This window comes from Portunus trituberculatus, chromosome 45 (assembly GCF_017591435.1).
Source record: "Portunus trituberculatus isolate SZX2019 chromosome 45, ASM1759143v1, whole genome shotgun sequence".
Classification (NCBI taxonomy): domain Eukaryota; kingdom Metazoa; phylum Arthropoda; class Malacostraca; order Decapoda; family Portunidae; genus Portunus; species Portunus trituberculatus.
Window position 1 is genome coordinate 7,778,932 of NC_059299.1, and position 26,746 is coordinate 7,805,677.

The 26,746-nt window shown below is 37.3% G+C and overlaps 2 protein-coding genes across 4 annotated transcripts; one reads left to right on the plus strand and one right to left on the minus strand.

The window, feature by feature from the left end:
* The first annotated feature begins 16 nt into the window (after nt 1–16).
* Nucleotides 17–4,921, plus strand: LOC123519430 (enoyl-[acyl-carrier-protein] reductase, mitochondrial-like). The gene is made up of 6 exons (XM_045280724.1): nt 17–250; nt 783–1,022; nt 1,347–1,499; nt 2,740–2,861; nt 3,038–3,173; nt 3,563–4,921. Exons 1-6 carry the CDS (start codon nt 62–64, stop codon nt 3,818–3,820), a joined length of 1,098 nt encoding a protein of 365 aa, XP_045136659.1. The 5' UTR covers nt 17–61; the 3' UTR covers nt 3,821–4,921.
* A 10-nt stretch (nt 4,922–4,931) lies between these two features.
* LOC123519429 (glycerol-3-phosphate acyltransferase 3-like) lies at nt 4,932–26,732 on the minus strand. 3 transcript variants are annotated; one of them, XM_045280721.1, is made up of 9 exons: nt 26,542–26,732; nt 16,487–16,513; nt 15,739–15,873; nt 13,304–13,429; nt 12,870–13,004; nt 11,761–11,997; nt 8,938–9,195; nt 8,492–8,700; nt 4,932–8,162 (listed from the first exon to the last, which is right to left on the minus strand). In XM_045280721.1, the coding sequence occupies exons 1-9, from the start codon at nt 26,692–26,694 to the stop codon at nt 8,039–8,041; spliced, it is 1,404 nt and encodes a 467-aa protein (XP_045136656.1). In that variant the 5' UTR covers nt 26,695–26,732; the 3' UTR covers nt 4,932–8,038. The 3 variants fall into 3 exon arrangements, with proteins under 3 accessions (XP_045136656.1, XP_045136657.1, XP_045136658.1); XM_045280722.1 differs by lacking the exon at nt 11,761–11,997 and adding an exon at nt 10,923–11,156 and having other exon boundaries at nt 26,542–26,731; XM_045280723.1 differs by lacking the exon at nt 16,487–16,513.
* Nucleotides 26,733–26,746: the final 14 nt, after the last annotated feature.

A 26,746-nucleotide genomic window follows, 5' to 3' on the forward strand; every position in this document is an offset into this window, starting at 1 on the left:
ATTATAAACATAAAAATACTTGGCCCCGCCCTCTCTGCTCGCACCAGTGTGGCTGTCAACAATGCTGGCCTGCAGGAGGAGTGTTGTGCGACTCTCGTCAGGGAGGAAATTTACGTCATGCCTCGATGACAGCTCCCGGTGGCGGCGACATTCGAGCACTGGCATGTGTCTCGAGTACAGCAGAAACGGTGACCCTGAGAAAGTGGTCGTGATGAAAGAAACAACCTTGCCGGTGCCGACTGGAAACCAGGTGAGCCCCACCCAAGGAAGGAAGCACTATATAGGAACAATCCACTCCAATGGGCGAGCTGGACGCCGCACAAAGTTACTGACACGAGGCAGCGGTTCACTCATCCCCAACTCGGACCATTGTCTGATCCATTACCTATGACTAACGACCCATCTTGGTGATTGAACCTAGTAATTGTCAATTAAGTAAACAATTGTTTTTCTCTGATTTATCAAAATTGGGATACTATGAATTAAAATACAATATTCACCACTATTTTTTATTTAAGGATGACAATGCCTAATTTTGTCAAGCAAATCCATACCCCAACGGTCTTGGGGGACCTGTAGGAAATCTGGGGGTTTTCGGTAGAGGAGCATTAAATCAAGTAACATGTGTTGCAGAAGAGGTTGAAAATTTACAAAATCACATGCAAGTCTCAGAAAATACATGAATTATACTTTTGACGTTGGTGGCAGTGGCAACGAGTGTTGTGTCATTGATAAGCTGCATTGCCAATGAGCACGGAATATTTACATGTTTGTTTTTGCAGGTGTTGATGAAGATGCTAGCAGCACCTGTCAATCCGGCAGATATCAACACCATCCAAGGGGTTTATGCTGTGCAGCCTTCACTTCCTTCCATCCCTGGCAATGAAGGTGTTGGCGAGGTGATGGCAGTTGGGGATGAGTGTGGTGAGATCCTACAGCCAGGAGACTGGGTCATTCCACGAGTCAATGCCATGGGCACCTGGAGGACACACATTGTTGCTCCACACACAGATCTTATCAAGGTTCATATTTTGATTCAACCAGCAACTAAACTATATTTCTATGATACCTTCTTTGAATTGGCTGTGTTTTTAATTTTACAACGATGGTGAATAATCTTCAAGTACCATATAATGAACTAGAGTCAAATCCTGATTTTCCCATGCACCAGTGATATTGGTCCATTCGTAATTTATCTTCATCCTTTTAATGATTAAGTTTACAAGGCTTGGTCCAAACCACTTCACTGCAGGTTGCAATGTACTGTACATAATGTATATGTTGCTGCCATACTCATGAATAATGTATTGATAAACTATTCATTTTTTATAATGATTGTTTTACAGGTTCCCTCCAATGCTGACATGGTGACAGCTGCCACAATAGCAGTCAATCCTGGAACAGCTTACAGGATGCTCAAAGACTTTGTTCCAATGAGTTCTGGTGACACAGTCATACAGAATGGGGCAAACTCTGCTGTGGGTCAGGCAGTTATTCAGGTAAGTGGGACATCCTTCAATACAGCAGTTTCAGTGTGAAGGGCCAGCAGCATGCAGAATAGTATGATGACAGTGTAGCAGAAGCGCTGAATGCACTGATTGTGATATGTATGTACTTTTTATATATTTTTTTTACATGATCTACTTTTGTGTCTGTGTTTTATCTTTCATTTTACTTTTCATTGTGTATTTACACTCAACCCACCACTATCGCACCTAATTGGTACATCAATCACCACGTGATAGCTGAATTGAAGAACCTATGGTAATAATTCAAATTGACATTAGGACCTCCAAGCTGTTATTTTTTTGTCACTTTTTGCCCAGTTTTTATATCATTCATAACATGCATTTTGAAACATTTTATTTAGCATATTTGACAACATACAAGGCGCACACCCATTTTGGCAAGTCAAACTCAGGAAAAAAAGCTTTTGATGTTTTAAGCATATACTGTTGAAAGCAACATTACACAAGCAGAAAACATTTATGTTTCTTACACTCTTCAGGTAGTCGTCTTGCTTTCACTAGACACATAATTTTTTTCCATAGATGGTGGCATAAAAGCCCTTGTTGCTCTGTTGCCTGGCTCCTTGGCATAATTTAACACTTGTAGTTTGTAGGTGAGTGGCTTGATCTTTTTCATCTTGCTGCCATAACGGTGAGGATGTTGTGCTTTGTTGTGATCATGAACATGTTACTACTCCACACCACTAGAGTTCCAGTCAGCTGATATTTATAAATATGCATCACAGCCTCACAGGTTAGATTGCTTTCATTTTTATGATAATGCATTTTAAAGTGATAGTAATGATAATGCCAACAATGAAATAATGATGCATGCAGTTAGGGTGAGTAAAAATAATGGAAAAGGGTGTGTCCTATATGCCATCAAATACAGTATCTCATTGTGGATGATTATGAGCTAAGGTGGATGGGTAGATTGGGGAAATATGTGAAGAACTATTTCTCGATAAAAGATATAGAAAAACTTAACTATCACGTGACATCATAACCTGTGATTTTTTTAATGCCAGGTGTGCGGTAGTAGTAATTTCATGCATTATATGGACAAATGTGCAGCTTTTTAAGTATGTGCAATAGCTGAAGGCACAATAACAGGGAGTTAAGTGTATTTCACTTTTATTACTTTTTTTTTATTTATTTACTTATTTCTTATCAGTTTATTTATTTACTTATTTTTTTATCAGTTTGTGTGACTGTAGTATAACAATTTCAGATTGCTGCAGCATTAGGCATTAACACCATCAATGTGGTGCGCAATCGGCCAAACATTCATCAACTCAAGGACTACTTGACAAGATTAGGAGCAACTGTCGTGGTAACTGAGGAGGAGCTCAGGCAAGTTAGGAACTAAAGTACAATCCAGCATTTGACTTGAGGTTTCAGTTTCAGATATCATTAGGACTGATACAATGAAATATGTATAGCATCCCCATTGCAGGAGATCATTAATAAATCAGATGAAAGCTGTAACAAAACATCTGACTGTCTTGGTATTTTTGGTGTGCTGTTAGGAAGAGTGAAAGTGTCAAGGCTCTCCCACCTCCACGGTTGGCTTTGAATTGTGTGAGTGGTCGGAGTGGCACTGAAATACTCCGGCAGCTGGCACACGGAGGAGTCATGGTCACATATGGTGGCATGTCTCGACAGGTATGTTCCCCGTAGTCTTTTTAAAACTTACACAAAATTACAGAACAAGTAAACATAAAACCACAATCATGAGGGTGTTGACAGTTATTCAAAACTCATCTGAAAATGTAAATGTTAGTAAGTAAAGGATCACTGCCTTGTTTTGATTTATGAAGCTCCTTACAAATCTCCTTATTGATGAGCTTCAGCTAAGCCTTTCATCTTGAACTGTGAAAGAAAAAATACATATGTTTAATGACCACTGGAAAAAATTAAATTCACTTTCTCTTATGTCAGGCTATGATGAAAGATTTACAAAGAATCTCATTAAATGCTTTGAATTATATATTTGAAATAGTGACTACCTACCTGTTGCAGTTTTTGTGTTGATAATATGTGACATTCGACAGCCTGTTATTGGACCAGTTGGATCTCTGATCTTCAGTGATGTCACTCTTCGAGGCTTCTGGATGACTCGGTGGAACAAAGAGCACTTCAATGACTCTGAACGACAACAAATGGTGGATGACCTCTTCCAGTTGGCACAGAGTGGGAAACTAAAGCCTCCAGACAACACACTTGTTCCTTTTGCTGATTACATTGTTGCCCTGAAGAATGCCATGCCGAAAGAAGGTATGTTGGGGAAGAAGCAGATACTTCTATTTTAGTTCCAATAAGATATTCAATTCATACATTGATGGCATATCCCTTAACTGCATACAGTTAGGAGCTTTGAATTTGATGAGATATCAGCTGTGAAACAAAATTAAAGTTTGGATTTAGTGTATATCAAGATATTGTATTCCCAAGGTTTAATCCCTTCAATACTTGGACACATTTTTTCCCTGGGATTTGTATATGAATAGACCATTTTATTGACATTAAGAAGGGTCTATGGAGGTTAGAAGATTAATGGCCAGTGTTCACTATTTTAGTCCCCCACATAAGTTTCTGAAGCTGTGAAATCACCAAATAGTAAGCAGAATGAATATGAAAATGCATCATAGTACTCAAGGGATTAAGTATTTAATTTCTGTATTTCTCCTTTCAATGTTGTCACAGTAAATCCTTGAATTATTGTTAAGCATTTCCACAAAAACTGTGAAATTATACAAAGTTTCTGCTTTCCCCAACACCACAAGGGAGAAAGATTAGGAGTCTGGATGGTAGTTATAGTTTGAATCTATTTCAGAGGGATGTAATTCATGTAAGATGCAAGTATTATGATGAGTGCATTTTGTTCATAAGTAAGCCAGTAAGTAAGGCTATATTGAGACAATTTGGGCTTAACTCTTGCCACACCATCTTCTATTCACTATGAATGAATGGGTACTGTATCTTTGCCACCGGAGCACAACCAGACGTGGCAATGCTCTCGCCCTTCGATAGGCTTGGGTTTTGGAATTTCATCTAGGGATGCATCAAATTGACTTTGTATTCTGACCAAAATCTTAATTTAAAAGAAACCCCATAATACAAATACAAATAAGGTGGTTCCTAATAAATGGTAATTTAACAGGAATACTAAATCAGTTCATCATATTTCAAAATGAGGCGGTCCTGTGTACTTCAGCCTGCAAGTGAGTGTGTCATATTACTGATATCATGTTTGTCATTTAATTGCAAAATTACTGGAGCCAAATTCTGTACAGAAAATAAGAAAACTCACAAACTTGTAGAGCTAAGGGTTCTAATCTTGTAGGTGGTACAGTGTAGTGCAGCACAATCTCAAATGGTGTATCCCAACATAATGAAGTAAGAAAAATCAACCAACTATAATTCTTTACATACAAAACTTTATTTCACAATAATTATAATTACCCATCCACATTTGGGGCCAAGAACCAAAAGTTTTCAAACTATTCTACAAGTATTTAAAACTGTACACAGCCCCTAAGTCATACACACTCTGAGTAGGTTGACCACTCTCACATAACAATTTAACCCCTTCACTACAAAGGATTGATAAAGAGGGCAGTGATGTATGCAAAGGTTTGGCTTCCAAGCAGAATATTTTTAGTACTTGAATCCTGGCTGCTGCCATCAGGAAGATCCATGATGAGCAGAAAAATGCTTCAATTAGTGGGGTGGACAGCAGCCAGCCAGCCAGCCGGCCAGCCAACACAGTACGGTGACCTCAACATATCCCTTAATTATTTCACTCCCCAACAAAAGAAGAGGAGCAGTGTGGCTGAAAGCTGGAGAGACCTTCATGTCAAGCCATTGTGTCTGATGCAAAGCAAGACAAACTGCCTCTTTAGCCTTATAAAGGAAGTAATAATAACACTGAGGATAAGGCTTCTGTCATTATAGTGAAGGAGTTAATGACTAGTGAACACAATACATTACTAAACCTGTCATATGTTCAACATTCCTTATTTTTCAGTATCACCCTTATTTGGAGAAATGACATTAATAGTGAACTGCATTAATGCCAAACTTAGACCATTACACTATGACACCCATTTTGACTCATCACTATGTTTGACACCATCCCTCCAGGGAGTCCCTGGAAGGAATGGAGATACATTAATTTTGTGAACACTACTAATAGAAAAAAATATGATGTAATTGCATGTTTTTCTCATTTGTGTTCTATAAAAAGAATAATCATATATAAATACAAAAAAATATAAATGTAGTCCTGAGAATTCAACATACTAAGTCTTGCTTGAAGCAATATTTGAAATGCATCTTTATGTATACGTACGTCATAAATATGAAAATGCTAGTCTTTACACATCACAGTTATGTCATTTAAAAAACATCCATGAAAACATTCTCAACTCCCTATGCTACAACTTACACTTTAGTGCCTTGGTATAACAAGCGTTTTTGTATCAAAATACATCGTTGGGCATAAATACTTACCTAACTTGAGTCTTTTCAACCTCTAATGAACTGCATCCTACATAATCCTACATCTAAGGGATCCTGTGACAATGTGACACTGTTTTGTATCAAAATATTTCATGTATTTTGTGAATCTGTCTTTCCTAAATGTGCTCTCTTTATGATTATGCACTATGGTGAAGTTGTGAACAGGAGTAAATTTCAGTTACTGAAAGTTTAAGGCAGAGACTGGCAGATGTCCCCCAAGATACTGATATTTCATCTAATGGCACTGTTTCTCCCACCTGATCAAGTAAAGTAAGTACTATTACATCATCTTGTTTCAACTCATTTTCATAATGGACAGAATGAGGAACACACAATCCTATAGCTAGTCATTCTACATCTCATACAATAAATTAAATCTCAGTATGTAGTGTTGGGAATGCATCAGAAACTGTACATAGGAATAATCCAAGAAGACACCAAAGTCACTGTAAAACATGGTACCATGATATAGTATGTCACGATATGTTGCACACATAACCTGTACATAACACTATATGTGCTCTCCTCATGTGCATTTAATCCTTTAGAACAACCTATGCAGTACATTTCGTCATTACTAGGTCCTATAAGACCTGCAGAATAGTGACAGTAATTATATACTAAAATATTCCTCTATCCCTTATCACTAAAGAGTTTGCCCTTGGGTAAATTCTTTGGTTCTGGCTTTTATTCTTGGATGACTGAACTATTGGCTTTAGGTAATAGGTGGATTGAGAAAAAGCAAAATGCAATGAATCTGATACATAACTTGTCAGAGAGGATCTCTTAAAGAGGAAGTGACTGTTGCAATTCTATAACTGACCATATCTTTTTATCATTTCATACAGTATATATTTTGAATGATGACATTTTATTACACTACCTAGGTCTTTGAAGACAGTACCTATATATACAAATCAAACAAATTCCTTCAGGATAGGCAAAATGATGGCAAACCAAGCACAGAAATTCCACGCATCATATATACTCCTAAAAAGAAAAATGTATGAAGTTTTCAGCACTAGCCAATGTAAGCCATATGGTAAAAGAATAAAACAAGTGTCCTTTCTTGTCTTATGAAGTGAATAAAGAAGTAAAAGAAAAATCTGTTTTGATATAGAGCACAAACATGCCAAGTAACCAATTGTGCAATAGCAGTATCCCATGTTCAAGTAGGACAGTAAGGCTTTCAGGTTTGGGCCATTACAACAGAAATTAAATATATTTAGATAGCATGTCACTAAGATAAGGAAATCTTTGCCTAGTTAAAATGGAAACTGAAGTTTCTAGTTGTGCATCACTGATCAATGGGAAAAATGTAATAAATAGGACCGCAAGTCAGACATTAACATATGTGAGATGATGATATGATATATGACAGGTGGGAGTGAGCCTTATGTGGCCAAGATGAGCCATAATACAATTTTAATTATCTAATATGATGGTTAGAAAAAATATGATTAACACAGTTATGTAGTTTACCATACCTATACAGGTCTGCCAGCAGTCCATATCATTTGCTTCTTGGAAATGTCATCATTCTGCAGATTTTGTAGGACAATACCATTAACCATGGACAGAATAATAATTTTCCCTTATGAACTAATTATCCAATATAACCCCAAGCAAAGACTGATCCAAATAAATGTAACAATGTTAATGTAATTCTTATGTGTAAAATATAGTTAGTTCCATTTATTTGATCAGTAAAATAAAGATATTTTTATCTTAAACAATTACTTTTCCCATGCAAATCCAATTTTGCAAGGAAACATTTTTACTTCACCTTCCAACAGTGAATCTAGTAAATCCTTTGTTCAATCCCCATCACAAACAAGTATTATACAATTTCATCTAGGATGCTGCGCATCACATTCATAAAAATATCGTATCCAAGAATAGCTTTACCATAACAATGCTACACTTCATGACATACTGCATGACTTGCATGCCCTCCACCACTCAGCTTTTCACAGGACTTTTGGTTTCCCTTGGTTCTCCTCTAGTCATTCAATCTTTTCCTCTTTCTTCTCTGCATTCACATTTTGAACTTTAAGGCGCCGTGAGAACTCTTGCTGGTACTGCTGTTTCCATTCTATCTTCGGCGCTGATCGTTTCAACCCACCGTCCCTGTAAACGCTCTCATTATGAATGGCTCTCAAGCTAAGGTCAACTCACTTTAAATACCCATTATTTGTACCATACAGTAAGTGTTCAGACATTCTTGTACTAAATCAATGTAATTTTTGACAAAAACACAACCAGGCACATAGGAAGTTAAGCCATTCTACCAATGGTCAGCAAATGACACATCTGTTCACCATTCTGGCAGAACAAAACTGGAAAAATGGCAGTGCATCTGAACAAAGAGAAAGAGAATGAATCAATGAATCTGGCTAGGTTGATGTAGTTGGCAGAGTTGAGGTCAATTCAAATAAGTTGTGACAAGTCATACTCACCATACTAGGTCCACAAGCCCTCCTTGTCGAGCAATTTCTGCCTTCACGCGGTTAGCAAAGTCAATGGAGGATTCTCCTTCTCTCCTTGTCATGGGCGGCAAGTACCATACATCACAGACAATGGCCCACGATGTCATCATCATGTAGATATAGCTCAACATGGACTCTTTTGAGGAATTCCAGAAGGCATCTCCAAACCTTGGGTCATACTAGGAGAGAAACAAAAAGCTAAAACAGTACATAATATAAGAGTTGCCATAGCTTAAGAAGCTATCATGGAACAATTCATAACAAAAAGATTTTTTCATTAAAGCACAATAAAACAAAGTAATATGTTCAACATAGAAAGGAATTTACATAAGTTAATAAATAAACTTTCTTAATTATAAGATAGATTCCTATAGGGCATATGTCTTAATTCTAACACAAAATCCAATGAAATTAACCTTGATGGCAACAGGATAGATAATTCCTCCAACTTCAAATGTCCCTTTCTTGAACTGCATGACAGATGTGTTATTGATGCAAGTGCCCTCAGGGAAGATCAGGATAGGCAGTTTTTCAGGATCCTCCACATGTTCCCTCAGTCTTCGTGCCACAGCAAAGCGGTCCTTGGACTCTGACCTCTCAAACCAAATGTGTGCCGAGGCCCGAGACAGAGCTCGCTGGAATATGCCTAAAAATCCTCCATGTCGCTGACCAACCTAAAATACAAAACCATGTCCAAAGCTCTGTACTAAATACTGAAACTATCTATTCCTTTCTAAATGATAATGAACTTTATAATAATCAAAATCTTGTTTCAAAAATTCAATATTCAAAAACTCACAGAGTACTTGACCTATTCTACAGCATCCATATTGGTGTAGCCAAGCAACACATACAAACACAAAACACAAAAAACCTGCCAATATTAGTAGTAAGACACTACTGAAGTTACAGAATATTTTGGCTATAGCAATACAAGAAAATTCTTGAAGACAAAAATTTAAGTTGAGACTGGATTTTTTTGCTTCCTTTTAGTAATTTTGTCCCAACAAAGTTAAGATGTTTGGCATACAAGTTCACTGAGTACTAACAAATATTAAGCAAGTTTTAGTCATCAGAACAGCACTGGACACAAGATAAGATTTCAGCGAAGCAAAGCAAGCAGAGATGTAAACCCGTAGTGCTATGACAAACCACATCTGTAAGGCAGTTGAGGAATTATGTGACTGCAGTAAGCATAATTTGAAAACCATTCATGCCACAATATCATCAGTGACAACAAATGCTTTACCCACAACTGGTTTCTGCCTACATAAGTCAGTCTACCTGACATTCCCTAGTTATATCCATGAACATGCAGTTCACATAATTTGAGTGATATCCCTAGATGTAAAGATTCAATACTTTTCATTACTAAATGCTGTTAAGTCCAGAATGTAAGACAGCACTGACAGTTGCTCCACATTTTGACCACAAAGCACTACAATACTTTTTAAAAAACATGCATCAGTAATGAATAATGATAGTGAAAGAAAAAAAATGCGAAATAAAAAAAATTGTAAACATAAACATGTCTGGTGCTGAAGTACAGTTACTGAGTGTTAATACTGCACTCTAGTCAGATGTAAATAAGAAGCTACTTTAAGTGGAACAGGAGCTACAATTCTCTAATTTTCACTTCAACCCAGGGAATGGTGATCTGAGGTCATCAAGTGATCTCCCAGCAACCTTGACCATAGATCTAGTTGGGGTTGAAGTGACATTGCTGCTGTGTAGAGAATTCCCACTCTAATGATAAGTAGCTACGCATCACTACACATACACTATGTTAATGATCATACACTTCATTCACATAAAATGGAAAACTGAAGTGCACAGTTGCCTGGAATACTTAGGGTATGACATGTTACTACAGCACAGGATGAAATCTGCTGCATGCTTCATTCAAGATCACTGACTTGAAAAAAAAAAATTTCTTAAATATCTGAGTCACTGAGTCAACAATATTAAGTGAAATAAAGATTCTTGCTAATGAGAAGGACTAACTTCAATATATTTCAAGCAACCAGTTATGGGTTAATGGCCACCTAATCTGCAATAACTCACATACCAGTTATGGGTTAATGGCCACCTAATCTGCAATAACTCACATAAGGAGTCACTCAAATCATCACCCTATTTGATACCTCAGCTTGACTACTAAAAGCAAAGTCCACAATATGTTAGGTACAGATGCTGTATGCTTTTACTATAACATTGCCATCATGGACTTTTCTTGGTTTCAACAACATAGAAAGACAATGACAATATGTAATGGCTGGCATAAACTGCTTTAATTTCAAAGTTTTGGAGACTATTACCATGCATACAGATACATTCCTTTTCTGAGCAGGTGAGGCAGCCATAAAGATGAACCAAGGAAAGGATTAAGGAGGGAACATACCATGTCGTAAGTATTGTCACATGCCAGCACCAGAACATCAATGGGAGTGGTGTGGTTGGCGACACATATACCCCGTCGAGGCACATTCTCCTGGTTGTGGTAAGTACACACCAGTGACAATGCTCCACTTAGAAAGTCAAAGCAGAAGACAGATACACTGCTGTTGAGTCGATGCTTCATTTTGCTTTCAGGAAGACAACCCACGATGTATGTACACACTACCATGACAACCATCTGCAAGACAACAGACCCCAAACTCTAAAGACAACACACAAGGTTAGTGCAAAGCTGCAATAATACCACAAAGATGATTCACAAAAACTTACCACAATTCCTCAACAAAACTATAGCCCCACTATTGAGCACACACAAGTTTAAGCATTTTGTCAGCATCACATAACACACCCAAGGTTTCAACTAGGATGATACTTCAGTGATATTTGCTTTTGAAACACAATTAGAGCAAAGTTGCATAATCAGCAAGCAGTTATGGAGTATTGATGATATGCACTATAATAACCAGTTATTGAAAATTCAATTAATTTGCAAAACTAGGAGAGTTTAAGATAGCAAAAGTTATCCAAAGTTTAGTAGTGATTTAGCTAAAGAACAACAGACAGGGCTGGAAAAACATATAAACCAACATACATATACAAAATCAGCATCTCTCCATCAAGTCTGGAGAATTCACAAATTTCACAAAACATGTACTATTAAGAATGTAGACACAACAAATAAACAAAAATAAAAAACCGCGGCTACTTCTTCAACAGGCAAGCTCCCCAGCAAACAGTGCCTTAAAAAGACATAAAAAAAAAATTGAAGTTGACCAACTAACATAGGAATAACCGTTGTCACACGCCAGCACCACACAGTCAACAGGTGTTGTGTGATTGGCAACACATATCCCATCTGAACGTGGCATGTTGTGCTTGTTGTGATACGTGATCACACCGCTAAAAGCACGACTTATGATTCTAAAGGAAGTTATAAAGATGAATCGGCACAGCTTCCGTTTCACAGCCCCATCCGGAAACAATCCAATTAGTAGGGTTGAAGTCACCATGTGCATCGTCTACAAAATTTGAGAATCAGTTATTGACTATCCATAAATTAGTCTATCTGTATGATGGTACATAATACATACATAAGCCTGACATAAATGGAATTAGCAATCTTTCATTCAGGGAAAAATTCTGGTAAAAGCCTGGAGTTACTACCTAATAATAAGGCCATCAGTCTATTGCCACATCATCTAACTTACTGTCACTTCACTACTCAGCAAATTTGTAGGACAAGATGTACCAATGAGTGAGTAGTTAGTTGTATGGTAATCCCAATCTGGGGAAATGGCTGCCTTCTCATATATCATCAATCAATCTCATGACTTCCTACCACTGTTTCATATTCTTAGTTCTTGGTGTCCCGTGACAAAACTCACACTCACAGAAATGAAAGTTTAAACATACTATAGTTTAGTGTTTAAAATATTCTATAGTTAAAAGTTTTGATGCCATAGGTACGAAGTGAAGGACTTTAGACCTAAAGCCCTAAAGATGCACAGGATCACTTGGTATTGACAGAAGGCAAGGAAGGAGGGTGTCAATAGTGACATTGCTATCATGAGCATGTTATTTGGAAAAACATTAATTTTCTGTAAATAAAGATATATTCACACATCCTGTAGCTTTTGAACTATGGCAATATATGCATTTACTAATAGGATATTTCTGAACTAGAACGACTTGATCTTTCAAACTTAAAGAGACACACTGTACACATAGGGCATAATCAATTACTCACGTGAAGATATTTCTTGGGCAACCAAGGTATAAGTAATTCCTTCACTGAGATTATCAATCTAATACTATGTTTAAAGATTAAGAGGATCACTACAGCATAAAAAGGCAAGGAATAGAATCAATTCAAGACAAGTTAGTAACTGACCCCAATTAGAAGGATGATAATGCGGAGCGGCAGAAGAAGGAAGTAGCGCAGAATGAAGCCCACAACCCAGAATATGGTGAGTCGCACACTGATGAACTCATACTGGCAGTTGGTCCGAGTGAGGAAGTTCCACGACTGCAAGGCAACCAATGTACAAATGATTAATACAACTTATGAACCAGTTAATGACAACAAACAATAACATCATAATTGTATAAGCTGCTGCAAATATATGGCAATGGATTAACTTGTCACGTTGCCATACAATATATCTAATTACCTTGTGAATTTTCTTACAGTAATACAGGAAAGGACTGTCACTATAATAATTCAGTATACATACTTAAAGTACTTTATTTTACAAGCCCTAAAGATGCACAGGATCACATACTTAAAAATACTTTACACAAGCCCTAAAGGTGCAAAGGACGTACCGTCAGTTCCTCTGCTGAAAACCTCTTGGTCACCTCATCGTCTACTATTGCCTCCATGCCAGTGCGTATATAGTCAAGACAATCCCCCAGCTCAAACTCATGGGTGTCCAGCCCCTCATTATTGTCCTGAGGAAAGTGTACATCTTAGACATGATACAATAAGGACCAATATGCACAACAGATTAAAGAAGAATGTCATAATAATATTGACTACACTACAAGAAGCTTCAAGACCACTCACATCTTAATAATCTATTTATTTCAGTATTTGATAGATTACCATAATGATATTTCCATAATATTGAAAAGTTAAATTGGAAGTATACAAATCACAGTAGTACATCTAAAAGAGGATACAAGATTTTAAGAAAACCCACGGCTCCTTATGACACGATAATGTAATAAAATTCATGTACTGAAGTTATGATAATTCTTGTCAGTGTAGAATATGAGGGGTGGGAGAGGGAAGTCTGCACAAATGGGTCACACCTTTCACAGGGTTCTCCAATCCATCAAGTGTCATTTACTTCTAAAATTAGGGGTCTCAACACTTAATGCTGAAAAGGCTTTTGATAAGGATAATTGTCCCTTCATATTACTGTGGCATCAGCTACTTCAGGCCACTCACAACTGTCATGCATTTACTATCGTCAACTGACAACAGCCATCACCAGGGCAAAGTAAATGCTGGTGAACAGATAAAAACAGATCATTGGATTTGAAACCAAGGACAGATTTTAATATCTAAGCATCAAATACAGTAAACTTATGCACTGCAACTTAGTGCACCAGAATGAACATTGATAATGTATATGTATTTTTCATTTCATTTCATACTGAAACAGACATGAAAGAATGCCATATTTGTGGAGTTAACAAAATTTACAGCTTGTTTTGCAAGTTCATTATTTTATATGAAAAATATTTGAAGAGGAAAGCTACTATGATCATAACATTATGATGTGCACAACACTTTAGAATCTTCCCCTTGCACAACTAATGCTACTCATATTGTTCTGATCACAAGGTTATGAGTCAACAACTTAGAAATAATTATCTACTCAGAAGATTTGAGCATTAAATCAAGCTTCAGCAAGAGCCCTGACCTCTTAGTGAACATAATACCCATCTATTCCCTAACATCTTACATATTACACTCACATCTAAACACCATTATCTTATCAAGCTATGATAAGACTATCTCAGTATGAAAGTAGGAAGTGTTCATCAAATCTTAACTCCTGTGACCTCCAAACTCATTCTCTAAGCCTGGGAACCATCCCCATAAAACTGTACTATGGGGAAAAATGATAGATATAACTTTATACATAAACTGACTGACAATAACATACATTAATAATGATGAACATTTCTTACTTAAATGAAGACTTCACTGTATATGGTGCCATTCCTACCTTTCAACATTGCTTCATCACATAACTTGAAGAGAACTTCCTTTAAAGGTGTAAACACTGTATTATATTCTTGACAATCATTTTATATATTACATGGATTGGGTAGAATATGTATAAAAATAGGTTCAAAGTATTACATGGCATTCCTTTCTCTAATGATTAATTTGTCATGTCAAAATTTACTGCAATTACTCACAATGTACACAAGTACAGTATACTTAAAAATTTATGAAAATAAGTCAACCTATGTCCTTATCATAATCAATGGTCTGCACTCTAATAATCAGAGTGAGTGTGCATGACAATACTCTACAAAACCATCACTTCCAAGATTATAATCAATGTCCTTGTCAAGGACAGCTTAACATGCAGACATCACTTTAAACATTACTAGAAGAATCCCACTATTACAGAAAACCATACCTTCATCATCATACCTCTTCTATTCATGTATTCTGATTCTGAGACTAATTAATCTAATTCGCTTTAGTTTTGAACCAAAGATTTTTCTCAGTACTACTTAAGAAAGGTACGAGTGTTAAGAAGATTGGTGTACAATACTACAGATGGACTGGTCAAAACCAAATATGAATGTGAAGAAAGCAGCAGGAGGAAGAAAGTTGGTAGTTGATATGCAAGTAAGTGCATGTCACTATGCAGAAAAGGAATGGTGTAAGAAAACTACATCAAGGACTGCAGGATTAAGCTGTGCACACATGGAAACCAACAAGTTAGAAATATGTTAGCTGCTGACTAACTCATCAGATATTCATAAGAGAAACAAGTTACCAGTAATAGATGTATAGAGCATAATCAAAGTATCAAAGTGCAAGATAGAGTATATAATGAATATATAGTATATATAAAGAGAGAATCTAATAAAATTCAATAGGAAATTCAATACATAGGATTTAATAAAGCTTAAAACTAAAACTCCTCATACATTATACAAAAAAATAGCAATTATACAAAAAGTTGTAAAAAAAAAAGTGATTGACGAGGATGTAAGAAATCACAAACCTTGTCTAGTGTTGGGCGTAGTACTAGCTTGTCTCTACATATCACCTCCCTGGACACCTGGTCCTCCTCCTCCTCTTCTTCCTGCTCATCTCCAGAGGCCTTCCCATAGTTCTTTGATAATCTCTGGCGGCCAAACTAATAAAAAAATAAAAAAAATAAAAAATATTATTCAATATTCAATAACATATTCAAGGTAGTAATTATATATCTACCATCTTTGAAGCACTAATATGTATGTACTAGACACTACACACACTCTTAATGACTAGAGAATTATGCAAATCATTTACAGCGAGAGCTAGGAGGCTGTGAAGCGGCTTAGAAGGGAGGGTGTTTGGGTCACATCTTGCCCATCATCCTCATCTGATATCCATGAAACACTTTCAAGGAGAACCTGCTTCATGCAAGTCATCAACACAGTTACACAAATGAAGATTCTGTAAAGAATCCATTCACATCCTCCTCTGTGGTCATTAACCCCACAAAGTTACATTTTTCACTTCTAAGGTCATGCAATTATAGGCTTACAGTTTCTTATCTATCAAGTTTATTACAAGCCTCTGAAACAGCAAATAGTTTTGTGTTAATCTGGCAGAATGAGGGTTCCCAGATCCCAAGCAAAGCTACCAGTGCTTAGCGCAAGATATGGGCTGTTCACATCCTGAGTTTTAGCTCCAACAACACATATACGAAAGGTCATCCATCACCACAAGAGGAAGGCAATGAACAAGACAAAATTTGAAAATACCTTTTTTACAAGTATCCTGTTGCCATCCTGTAAATAAACAACATGTATATGATTAAAAATACATATCTACTTGTAAAACCACATCAAAAGAAAGAATAAAAACAAAACTACAGCTTCTACCTGTTCTATCACTCCAGTGCAGCCTCAGGACCCGCCTAAGCGGAGGTGCTTCTGGCATTTTAACTCTGCTAAGTGGGAGGAACTAAGGCAGTACTATTCTGATTTCCCTTGGGATGATTATTGTTTTCATGTCAGAGATCCTTCTCTTTGTGCCGAGCGCATAACAGAGGTGATTATCTCTGGCATGGAGCTATACATTCCTCATACTTTCTCTAACCCTAAAGCTAAAAAGCCTTGGTTTAACTCTGCTTGTTCTCGTGCTGTCAATGATAGAGAGGCGGCTCACAAACGGTTCCGTAGCCATCCAACTGCTGAAACTCATGCCCTATATATTTCTGCCCGTAATCATGCCAAATCTATTCTCCAACTTACTAAAACTCTTTCATCAATAGAAAATGTCAAAGTCTTTCCAATTCTAACTCCTCTCGAGATTTCTGGCATCTAGCCAATAATATCTCTAACAACTTTACTTCTTCGTCTTTCCCTCCTTTACTTCATCCAGATGGCTCTACAGCTGTCTCTTCTTTTCTAAAGCTGAACTCTTCGCTCAAACCTTTGCTACCAACTCAACTTTGGATGATTCTGGGCATATTCCTCCTACTCCTCCACCCTCTGACTACTTCATCCCTAAAATTAAAATTCTTTATAAAGACGTTTTCCTGGCCCTCTCTGGCCTTGATTCTCGGAAGGCTTACGGTCCGGATGGAGTCCCTCCTGTTGTTCTCAAAAACTGTGCTTCCGAACTCGCTCACTGCCTGGTCAAACTCTTTCATCTGTGTCTCTACTTCTATTTATCCTTCTTGCTGGAAGTTTGCTCACATTCAACCTGTCCCTAAAAAAGGTGACCACTCCAATCCTTCTAACTACCGCCCTATAGCTTTGATTTCCTGCCTTTCTAAAGCCTTTGAGTCTATCCTTAATAGGAAGATAATGAGGCATCTATCAGCTCACAACCTTCTCTCTGATTGCCAGTATGGTTTCCGTAAAGGCAGATCTACTGGTGATCTTCTTACTTTCCTAACTGAATCTTGGTCATCCTCTTTTAGGGACTTCGGTGAAACCTTTGCTGTCGGCCTTGACATATCGAAAGCCTTCGATAGAGTCTGGCACAAATCTTTAATTTCTAAACTACCCTCCTACGGATTCTATCCTTCTCTCTGTACCTTCATCTCCAGTTTCCTTTCCGATCGTTCTATTGCTGCTGTAGTAGACGGTCACTGTTCTTCCCTAAAACTATCAACAGTGGTGTTCCACAGGGTTCTGTCCTATCACCCACTCTCTTTCTATTATTCATCAATGATCTCCTAAATCTGACTCAATGCCCTATCCACTCCTATGCTGATGATACCACCTTGCATTATTCAACAGCGTTCAACAGACGCCCAACCCAACAACAATTAAATGACTCAAGGCGAGATGCTATAGGACGCCTAACTTCTGATCTTTCACTTGTTTCTGATTGGGGCAGAGAAAACCTGGTTTTGTTCAATGCCTCAAAACTCAATTTCTACAACTATCTACTCGACATAACCTTCCAGACAACTATCCTCTCTTCTTCAATAACACTCAACTTCCCTCTCCTCTACATTAAACACACTCGGTCTATCCTTCACTAAAAATCTAAACTGGAAATTTCACATCTCTACTCTTGCTAAATCAGCTTCCAAGAAGTTAGGTGTCCTGTGGCGTCTTCGTCCATTTTCTCTCCCTCCCAGCTGCTTGCTCTGTACAAGGGCCTTATCCGCCCGTGTATGGAGTATGGCTCTCATGTCTGGGGGATCCACACACAGCTTTACTAAACAAGGTGGAATCTAAAGCTTTTCGTCTTATCAACTCTTCTCCTCTAACTGACTGTCTTGATTCTTTAAGTCACCGCCGCAATGTTGCATCTTTATCTGTCTTCTACCGCTGTTTTCATGCTGTCTGCTCTTCTGAACTTGCTAACTGCATGCCTTCCCCTCCTGCGGCCTCGCTGCACAAGACTCTCTACTTCTTCTCATCCCTATTCTGTCCATCTTCCTAATGCAAGAGTTAACCAGTATCTTCACTCCTTCATTCCCTACACTGGTAAACTCTGGAACTCTCTACCTGTGTCTGTATTTCCACCTGCCTATGACTTAAACTCTTTCAAAAGAGGAGTGTCAAGACACCTCTTACGTTAACTGGACCCTCCTTTTAGATTTTTTGTTTTTCTTTCTCCTACTTTCCTCTTAACAGGGCCTGGCAACCAGCGGGATTTTTTTTTTCCAACACTGTTTTCCCTTGGCCAGTGCCCTTGTAATGTAAAAAAAAAAAAAAAAAAAGGCAATTGCCATACATATGCAGACAAACCCTTGCAGACTTCACACCATACCCTGCCAAACTCAACATGAAAAGCTACTTACTACAAAAAGCATCAAAGCTGAATCTGCACAAAACACATTCACAGCCTTGATATTATACATGATGAAAGGTGAGAAGAAAGACCCGAGGAAAATTCACATATTTCCTACTCAACCATCTCTACCACACACACACACACACACACACACACACAAGAAGGAAGAGAAAAAAGTGGAACAAGTTTAACTAAAAATGATAGAGACTAAAAATGATGTATATGAACATAGACGGGGTTTTATCAAGTAAATTAGAATTAAGAGATTACATAAAGAAAGAAAATCCGGATATTGTATGCCTGACTGAAACAAAACTAAATGAGGCAATCAAAATAGACTTGGATAATAGGTATAATGTATGGAGAAAAGACAGAGTGGGTAAAGGAGGAGGAGGAGTCATGATAATGTTAAGGAAGGAGATAGTGATAAACCAAGTGGAATGTGGGGAAGGAAAAGCAGAAGTATTTTATGCTAAGATGCATATTAATAAAAAAGAGTTAACAATCATTGTAACATATGTGCCACCAAAAACAAATTCATGGACCAATCAAGAATATAAAGACATGATAGATGACACAATAAGGAATCTAACGAGAATCGTTAAAGAAAGGAAAAATGTGATATTAGTAGGAGATTTCAACTGTAAAGAAGTGGACTGGGAATATTATGAAAGTGGTGGTATGGGGGAAGAAGCCTGGGGAGAAAGATTCTTGAACCTAATGATAGACAATATGATGGACCAGAGAGTAAAGGAATGCACAAGATTCAGAGGAAATGACAAGCTGGCGAGATTGGACCTAGTTTTTACAAGGGGTATACAAATGAATGATGATATAAGATATAAGTGCCCATTGGGAAAGAGTGACCATGTAATATTAGAAATGGATATAGAAGAGGGAAAGGAAGATAGAGACGATTCATACAAAGGAGACCGATTAAATTACAGAAAGGCTGATATTGAGAATCTCAAGAACTATTTTAAAAACGTAAACTGGGAGGAGATGGAAAACTCAGAGACGATGCAAGAGAAGTATAACTTATTTTTGGAAATATACAAAACAGGAGTCAGGGAATATGTCCCGAAATATAGACCTAAAGAAGGAAAGAAAGATTGGTTTAATGCAAGGTGTGCTAGGGCAAAGGAGAAAAGAGATGGAGCATGGAAAAGGTGGAGGAGAAATAGAAATCCAGCAAATAAGGAAAACTTCAAGGCAGCGAGAAATGAATATGTTAAGGTGAGGAAGGAAGAGGAAAAGAACTTTGAAAAGGACATTGTCAAAAAATGTAAGGAGCAACCAAAATTGTTCTACAGATTCATAAATGGAAAAATTAGGCAAAAAGAAAAAATAGAAAGGTTAAAGGAAGAGAACAGGACGGTGGAAGACCCAAAAAGTATGGCAGAACTATTAAATAAATTCCAGGAGGTCTTTACTAAGGAATCCAAATTTGAAAGGCCACAGGGTAATAGAGAAACAGTCTATATGAAAGAGATTAAAGTAACCAAGCTTGAAATAAAAGAGTTAATGAAGGAACTAGATGAAGAGAAGGCAATGGGACCAGATGAAGTCTCAGGCAGAATACTGAAAGAATGTAGGGAAGAACTAGCAAGTCCTATATACAACATCATAAAATGCTCAATAGAAAATGGAACAGTACCAGTAGAATGGAAAAGAGCTGAGGTGGTTCCCATATATAAGAGCAGAAGGAAGGAAGAACCTTTAAATTACAGACCAGTATCACTAACTAGTGTAATATGCAAGATGTGTGAAAGAATAATAAAGAAACAATGGATCGAGTTCCTTGAAGACAACAAATTAATATCAAATAGCCAATTTGGTTTTAGAAAAAGATGGTCTTGTGTAACTAATTTATTGAGTTTCTATTCTAGAATAGTTGATAGAGTACAAGAGAGAGAGGGATGGGTTGACTGTATTTATTTGGATTTAAAAAAGGTGTTTGACAAAGTGCCACATGCAAGATTACTATGGAAGTTAGAGGAGAAGGGTGGCTTAAAAGGAAGCACATTGAGATGGATAGAAAATTATTTGAGGGGGAGAGAAATAAGGACAGTAGTTAAAGATATGAAGTCCAAGTGGAGAGCAGTAGAAAGCGGAGTGCCACAGGGGTCAGTATTGGCACCAATACTTTTCCTCATTTATATTAACGACATGCCAGAAGAAGTGAACAGCTACATAAATCTGTTTGCAGATAATACAAAACTGTGCAGAGTTATAAAGCAAAAGGATTGTGAAATACTGCAAGAAGACCTAAATAAGATCTGGGAATGGAGTAAAAAGTGGGAAATGGAATTCAATGTGAACAAAAGCCATGTCATGGAAATGGGAAAGAGTGAAAGACGACCTGTGGGAATCTATAAGATGGGAGATGGAGTAGAACTGGAGAAAGTAAAAAAGGAAAAGGACTTAGGAGTGACAATGGAAGAAAACAATCAACCAGTAAGCCATATTGATAGAATTTTTAGAGAAACATATAATTTGCTAAGGAATATTGGAGTAGCAGTTCACTACATGAACAAAGAAATGATGAAGAAATTGATAAGTACTATAATAAGACCCAGATTGGAATATGCAGGAGTAGTGTGGACCCCTCATAAAAAGAAACACATAAGGAAGCTGGAGAGACTACAAAAAATGGCTACAAGAATAGTTCCAGAATTTGAAGGGATGACATATGAGGAGACTAAAGGCTATGGATCTACCAACCCTGGAACAAAGAAGGGAGAGAGGGGATCTGATACAAGTTTATAAATTGATCAACGGAATGGACCAAGTAGATAATGAAAAACTGATCCTGAGAGAAGAATATGACATCCTAAGCACAAGATCACATAGTAAAAAGCTGAGAAAAGGAAGATGTCTGAGAGATGTTAAAAATATAGTTTCCCGCAAAGATGTATTGAGACGTGGAACAGTTTAAATGAAGAAGTAGTGTCTGCAACGAGTGTGCATACTTTTAAAGTAAGATTGGATAAGTGTAGATATGGAGAAAGGGCCCACACGAGCATTTTTTTTTTATACGGTAAGGCCTATAGCACCTGTAGGTACACTTGAAGAGTGCATGGGAAGCCCTGTTCAGCTTCCGCCCATTAGTGGCGCAGGCAATTTTATTTATAGTGGTACCCATATTAGGGCCCATATCACCGCCCAAGCTCATCTTGAGTGTAACCACCTAGAACCTGGGTATCAAGGTGATATGTAGGTAACTTTAAACCACTCGACAAATGGCAAAATGTTTTAAGGCTGTACGTGGTGGGATTCGAACCTACACGTAGACGTCTGCCCGATCCCATGCTCACCACCTTATTCACTATGCCACTGCCTCCCTAGGCCCAGGCCCTGTAAAACTACAACTAGGTAAATACAACTAGGTAGGTAAATATACACACACACACACACACACACATGGATATAGCTCTCCATACAGAATCTTTGAAAAATTTGTAATCAATGAAATGTTAACTCCACTACTACTGGATACAAAGATGGAACAGTTCATTTTTTCCCTGTACATGACAGCTGAATAAGATATAGGTAAACACACACACACACACACACACACACACACACACACACACACACACACACACACACACAGAAAAATATTATTTGCCTTTATATTTAACATTTAAGAGAGTAATTAACTACTGACTGATCACAACACTACATGCCCAGAAAACCAATGACATGTCAACCAGTGATGATCTAGTTTTGTAACGTTTACTTACATTTACTCATAAAAACAAACATTACTGCATGATCTCATGCTGAGTTGATAAAATACACTCCTGCATTTTTCATCAAAATATTGTTCCTCTATATTTTTGGTAAAGAATAATTTCAGTGTGGAAAATTACAAATATTTTATCTGCAATTCACAGCTTTTTTTCCTAGAACTAACAAATCAACTAGTTTTCTGTTTTTATCGTAATTTATGAAGTATAAAACAATCTGAATTGCATCAATATGACAACTTATGAGGCGGTGGCATGGTGGATGAGTGTGGGATCAGGCAGACTTCCACATATGTCACAATGATACCCAGGTCCTAGGTGGTTATGCCAAAGATGCGCTTGGGTGGTGATATGGGCCCTAATATTGGTACCACCATAAATAAAATTGCCTGTGCTACTAAGTAGCATATATATATATATATATATATATATATATATATATATATATATATATATATATATATATATATATATATATATATATATATATATATATATATATATATATATATATATATATATATATATATATATATATATATATATATATATATATATATATATATATATATATATATATATATATATATATATATATATATATATATATATATATATATATATATATATATATATATATATATATATATATATATATATATATATATATATATATTTTTTTTTTTTTTTTTTTTGTACATGCCATAAGTGAAAGCTGGTGATGGATAACATAGAAGAGTACAAGAGGAGGGGAGAAGGGTGGGGAGGAGGAGGGAGGTCATCGCAGGACCAGTCACTATCCTAGAAAACATCTTTGTAACTTTACTTCTGATGTGATTCCTGTGAATCCATTAGTGGAGAGCTGTTGCTCACTAACACTTGCACTCTCACTAGATTCCTTATTTTCATCACTAATAAGCCTCTTTGGTGCCATGGTAATTTTCTAAATGAAAAACTACCAACAATGCAGAAGAATGTTGTTTTTCTCAAGACTGCAGCAAGACTAGGGATGCGCACCGACATCTGGTATACCAGATTACCGGTATTATGGTATCAGAATGGGACAGTGGCGGCTGTAAGAAGAGAGAGGACAGAGCTTTATATACCAGCAAATATGTAGCCATTTGATTACCAGAGATTTTCACCACTGATAAATAAGCTTTTAGTAAAAATGTAAGATTATAAATGAAAAACTACAGATAGAATGCACAACAGTATTCTGATGTCTGTGGCAGCATAACTGGTGGAGGGAGGGGAGGGAGAGGACAGGGAACCTTGGTTTACAACCAACTGTGCAGGCGTTTGACAATCAGGTACTTTTTTTTAATATTAAACCAAACTTTTGCATTTGAGTACTGAAAAGTTCGACTACTTAGATGTTCGACTGTGTGTATATATGTATGTGTATATATATATATATATATATATATATATATATATATATATATATATATATATATATATATATATATATATATACAGGCAACCCCCGTTTAACGAAAGTTCACACTACGAAATTTCGCTACAACGAAGGTTTAATTTTACTACCATCTGCTCGTTTAACAAACACCAAACTCGCTTTAACAAAGTTTTATCCAGGTAATTTTTTTCCAAGTTTGAAAGCCCCGACGGATCACCCAAGCCGACAGACTTTTGAATACACTAGGAGCTGCCGATACTAAGGCCTGCCTCAGGACAAATCCTGGGACACCTGTGTAGAATCAAGATCAAGATCAAGCCTCTCATGGACAACATGCACACCACTCACTCACCCTGTTCAAAACAATAAGAGTGTCAGTAGCAACTCGTCTTCTCTCGCTCTACATGCCACCAAAACGCCCTGCAATGTGGCCTAGCGTTTCTAAGACCAGGAAGTCTCTTACTTTCGAAGTGAAGCTGAATATTATTCACAGACACGAGAGGCGACAAAACTATAGCATTGCTCACCACCATCTTGACTCCATCTACTGTCTCTACTATTTTCAAGTCAGCAGACTCTATTAAGAAGGCTGGTAAGACTGTATCTTCCTTGCAAGTTAAAAGAACAACCTGAACTCGTGACTCTACAATGGATAAAATGGAAAGCCAATTGTGGAAATGTGGTATACTAGTTTTGTATGCGGTACAATGATGCGCCCTTTGTTTACATTCCACAGGTTGCCGGTTAGTGTCTTACCCGTTTCACTCTCCCTCCCTTCATAAATTTAAGATCATCAACATAATAAAGTTACATACGTACATACATTTGTGTACATTATAATGACTTAGATTAAACTGCCTAAATGTTTAACTTCATAATTTTTACTTTCATTAAACCTTTCACTGTACTATGATGCACTCTCGCTTTGTTTACTCTCAATGGAAGTTCAAGTCAGGGGTTAAACTTATTATAATCGGTTCGCTTAACGAAGTGTTTTTTAGGAATGTAACCCCTTTGTTAAGCGGGGGTTGCCTGTATATATATATATATATATATATATATATATATATATATATATATATATATATATATATATATATACTGTATTAAGAAAATACAAGCTAGACACTCTGGTACTTTAGTTAAACTACATACATACCTAATTTGTTCATAACTTATTTATAAAAATATAATTTTTGTATCATCATTTTCCAGTGAGTGTTGTTTTCTATTCCATATTGAATAATGCTCATTTCATTCCCAAAGTTGGCCTCAATATAGCAAAAATATAAAAAAAGACAAAAAAAAACAAAATTGACAGGTAGGATATCCTACACTCTTAGTAATATACTGTATATATACAATGAAATATAAATTAACAAGGCTGCTTTGTGATACCTAATAGCATGTTCTCTGTAAGACAATTTTAACATTTCCTGTCAAAATCATTCAAATTGATGCATGCATCACTTCTATGGAAGATAGCTGTGTCATTCACATGTCATCCACACAAAATAGCTTTGCATCCTCATGCTCTTACCAGCATCCGAACACAAACTAACTTTTGAAGATATGAAAAATAATCTCCAGTAAGTGTTTTATAAGTAAAGTTAATATACAATGAACAGATTTTTAAATAAATGGCCATCCAAGTGAAATCTCACCACCTGTGTTTCTTGATGATTGAAAAATAAAAATCAATTAAAAATCAAACAAAGAAAGCTATACTTATTCAATCAGCATTCAATAATCATGCCAGAAAAAGAGAAAAGTGAGTTATGCTGTGACAAGTTGTGGGTGCAGGTAGCAGGATGGGGGAGATGACAGGTCCTGCAAAGGGGGGACACAATGGCAGGCTGGGTGGGGTTCACATATTGTCTTATTAATGTGATAGTATTCCTTTCCGATTAATGGTAACAGAACATATTACTCTCACAATCATTGCTTTAGGTATGTCTTTGTCCAAGCAAAGGTCATTCCCTGCAGTTACAACCTACCAAAACACCCCTTCCCCACCCTAACTCTGGGGATGCCGCTCATCCACGCCCTTCCTGCCCACCTGTGCTGCGGAACGTTCAGGCCTCCAGGGCAAGTTTCCAAACCCATAATTGGATACAACCTTGATGTCCTTGCCTTCCTGCCACCACACAACACCGCCACAACACAACACAACACACTGCCAGGACTGGAAACTGCGGCCACTGCTGCCCGTGACATGAGACGAAAGCTGCCCCCCTACCCGTCCTGAGGGTGCCCGAGTCCTCAGCACAGGTGAGGCAGGCGCCAGGAATGTCCTGCACCCCACTCACAACCCGCCACTGAGATGCCTCAGATGAAGGGAGGCTGAGAAAAGCGGTGTCATTTCTGGCCCGTGCTCACCACTCACCTCAAACACCTTCAGGAGGAACTGCACATATTTCTGTCTGAGGCCTAGAGACTTCCCCAAGCTAGCCAGGACGAGGACGGTGACAAGGACAATCAGGAAGGGAGGGATAACCACTGTGAGAGCAACAGTAGCTAACGCGTCCACCACCGCCATTGTGGCAGGACTGAGCCTCTAGCCTTGACTGAGCCAGCCTGTTCCTCCCTGG

Bases quoted from the DNA above. Each gene is read 5' to 3' on its own strand.
- LOC123519430 (XM_045280724.1), top strand. From the start codon at position 62: ATGCTGGCCTGCAGGAGGAGTGTTGTGCGACTCTCGTCAGGGAGGAAA. The intron at 251-782 runs GTGAGCCCCACC...TTGTTTTTGCAG, and splicing joins CGGTGCCGACTGGAAACCAG to GTGTTGATGAAGATGCTAGC. The intron at 3,174-3,562 runs GTATGTTCCCCG...GACATTCGACAG, and splicing joins ATGGTGGCATGTCTCGACAG to CCTGTTATTGGACCAGTTGG.
- LOC123519429 (XM_045280721.1), bottom strand. From the start codon at position 26,694: ATGGCGGTGGTGGACGCGTTAGCTACTGTTGCTCTCACAGTGGTTATC. The intron at 11,998-12,869 runs GTCAGTTACTAA...CAAATTTTGTAG, and splicing joins TTATCATCCTTCTAATTGGG to ACGATGCACATGGTGACTTC. The intron at 9,196-11,760 runs GTTAGTTGGTCA...TTTGTATTTTAG, and splicing joins GTGACAACGGTTATTCCTAT to GTTGGTCAGCGACATGGAGG.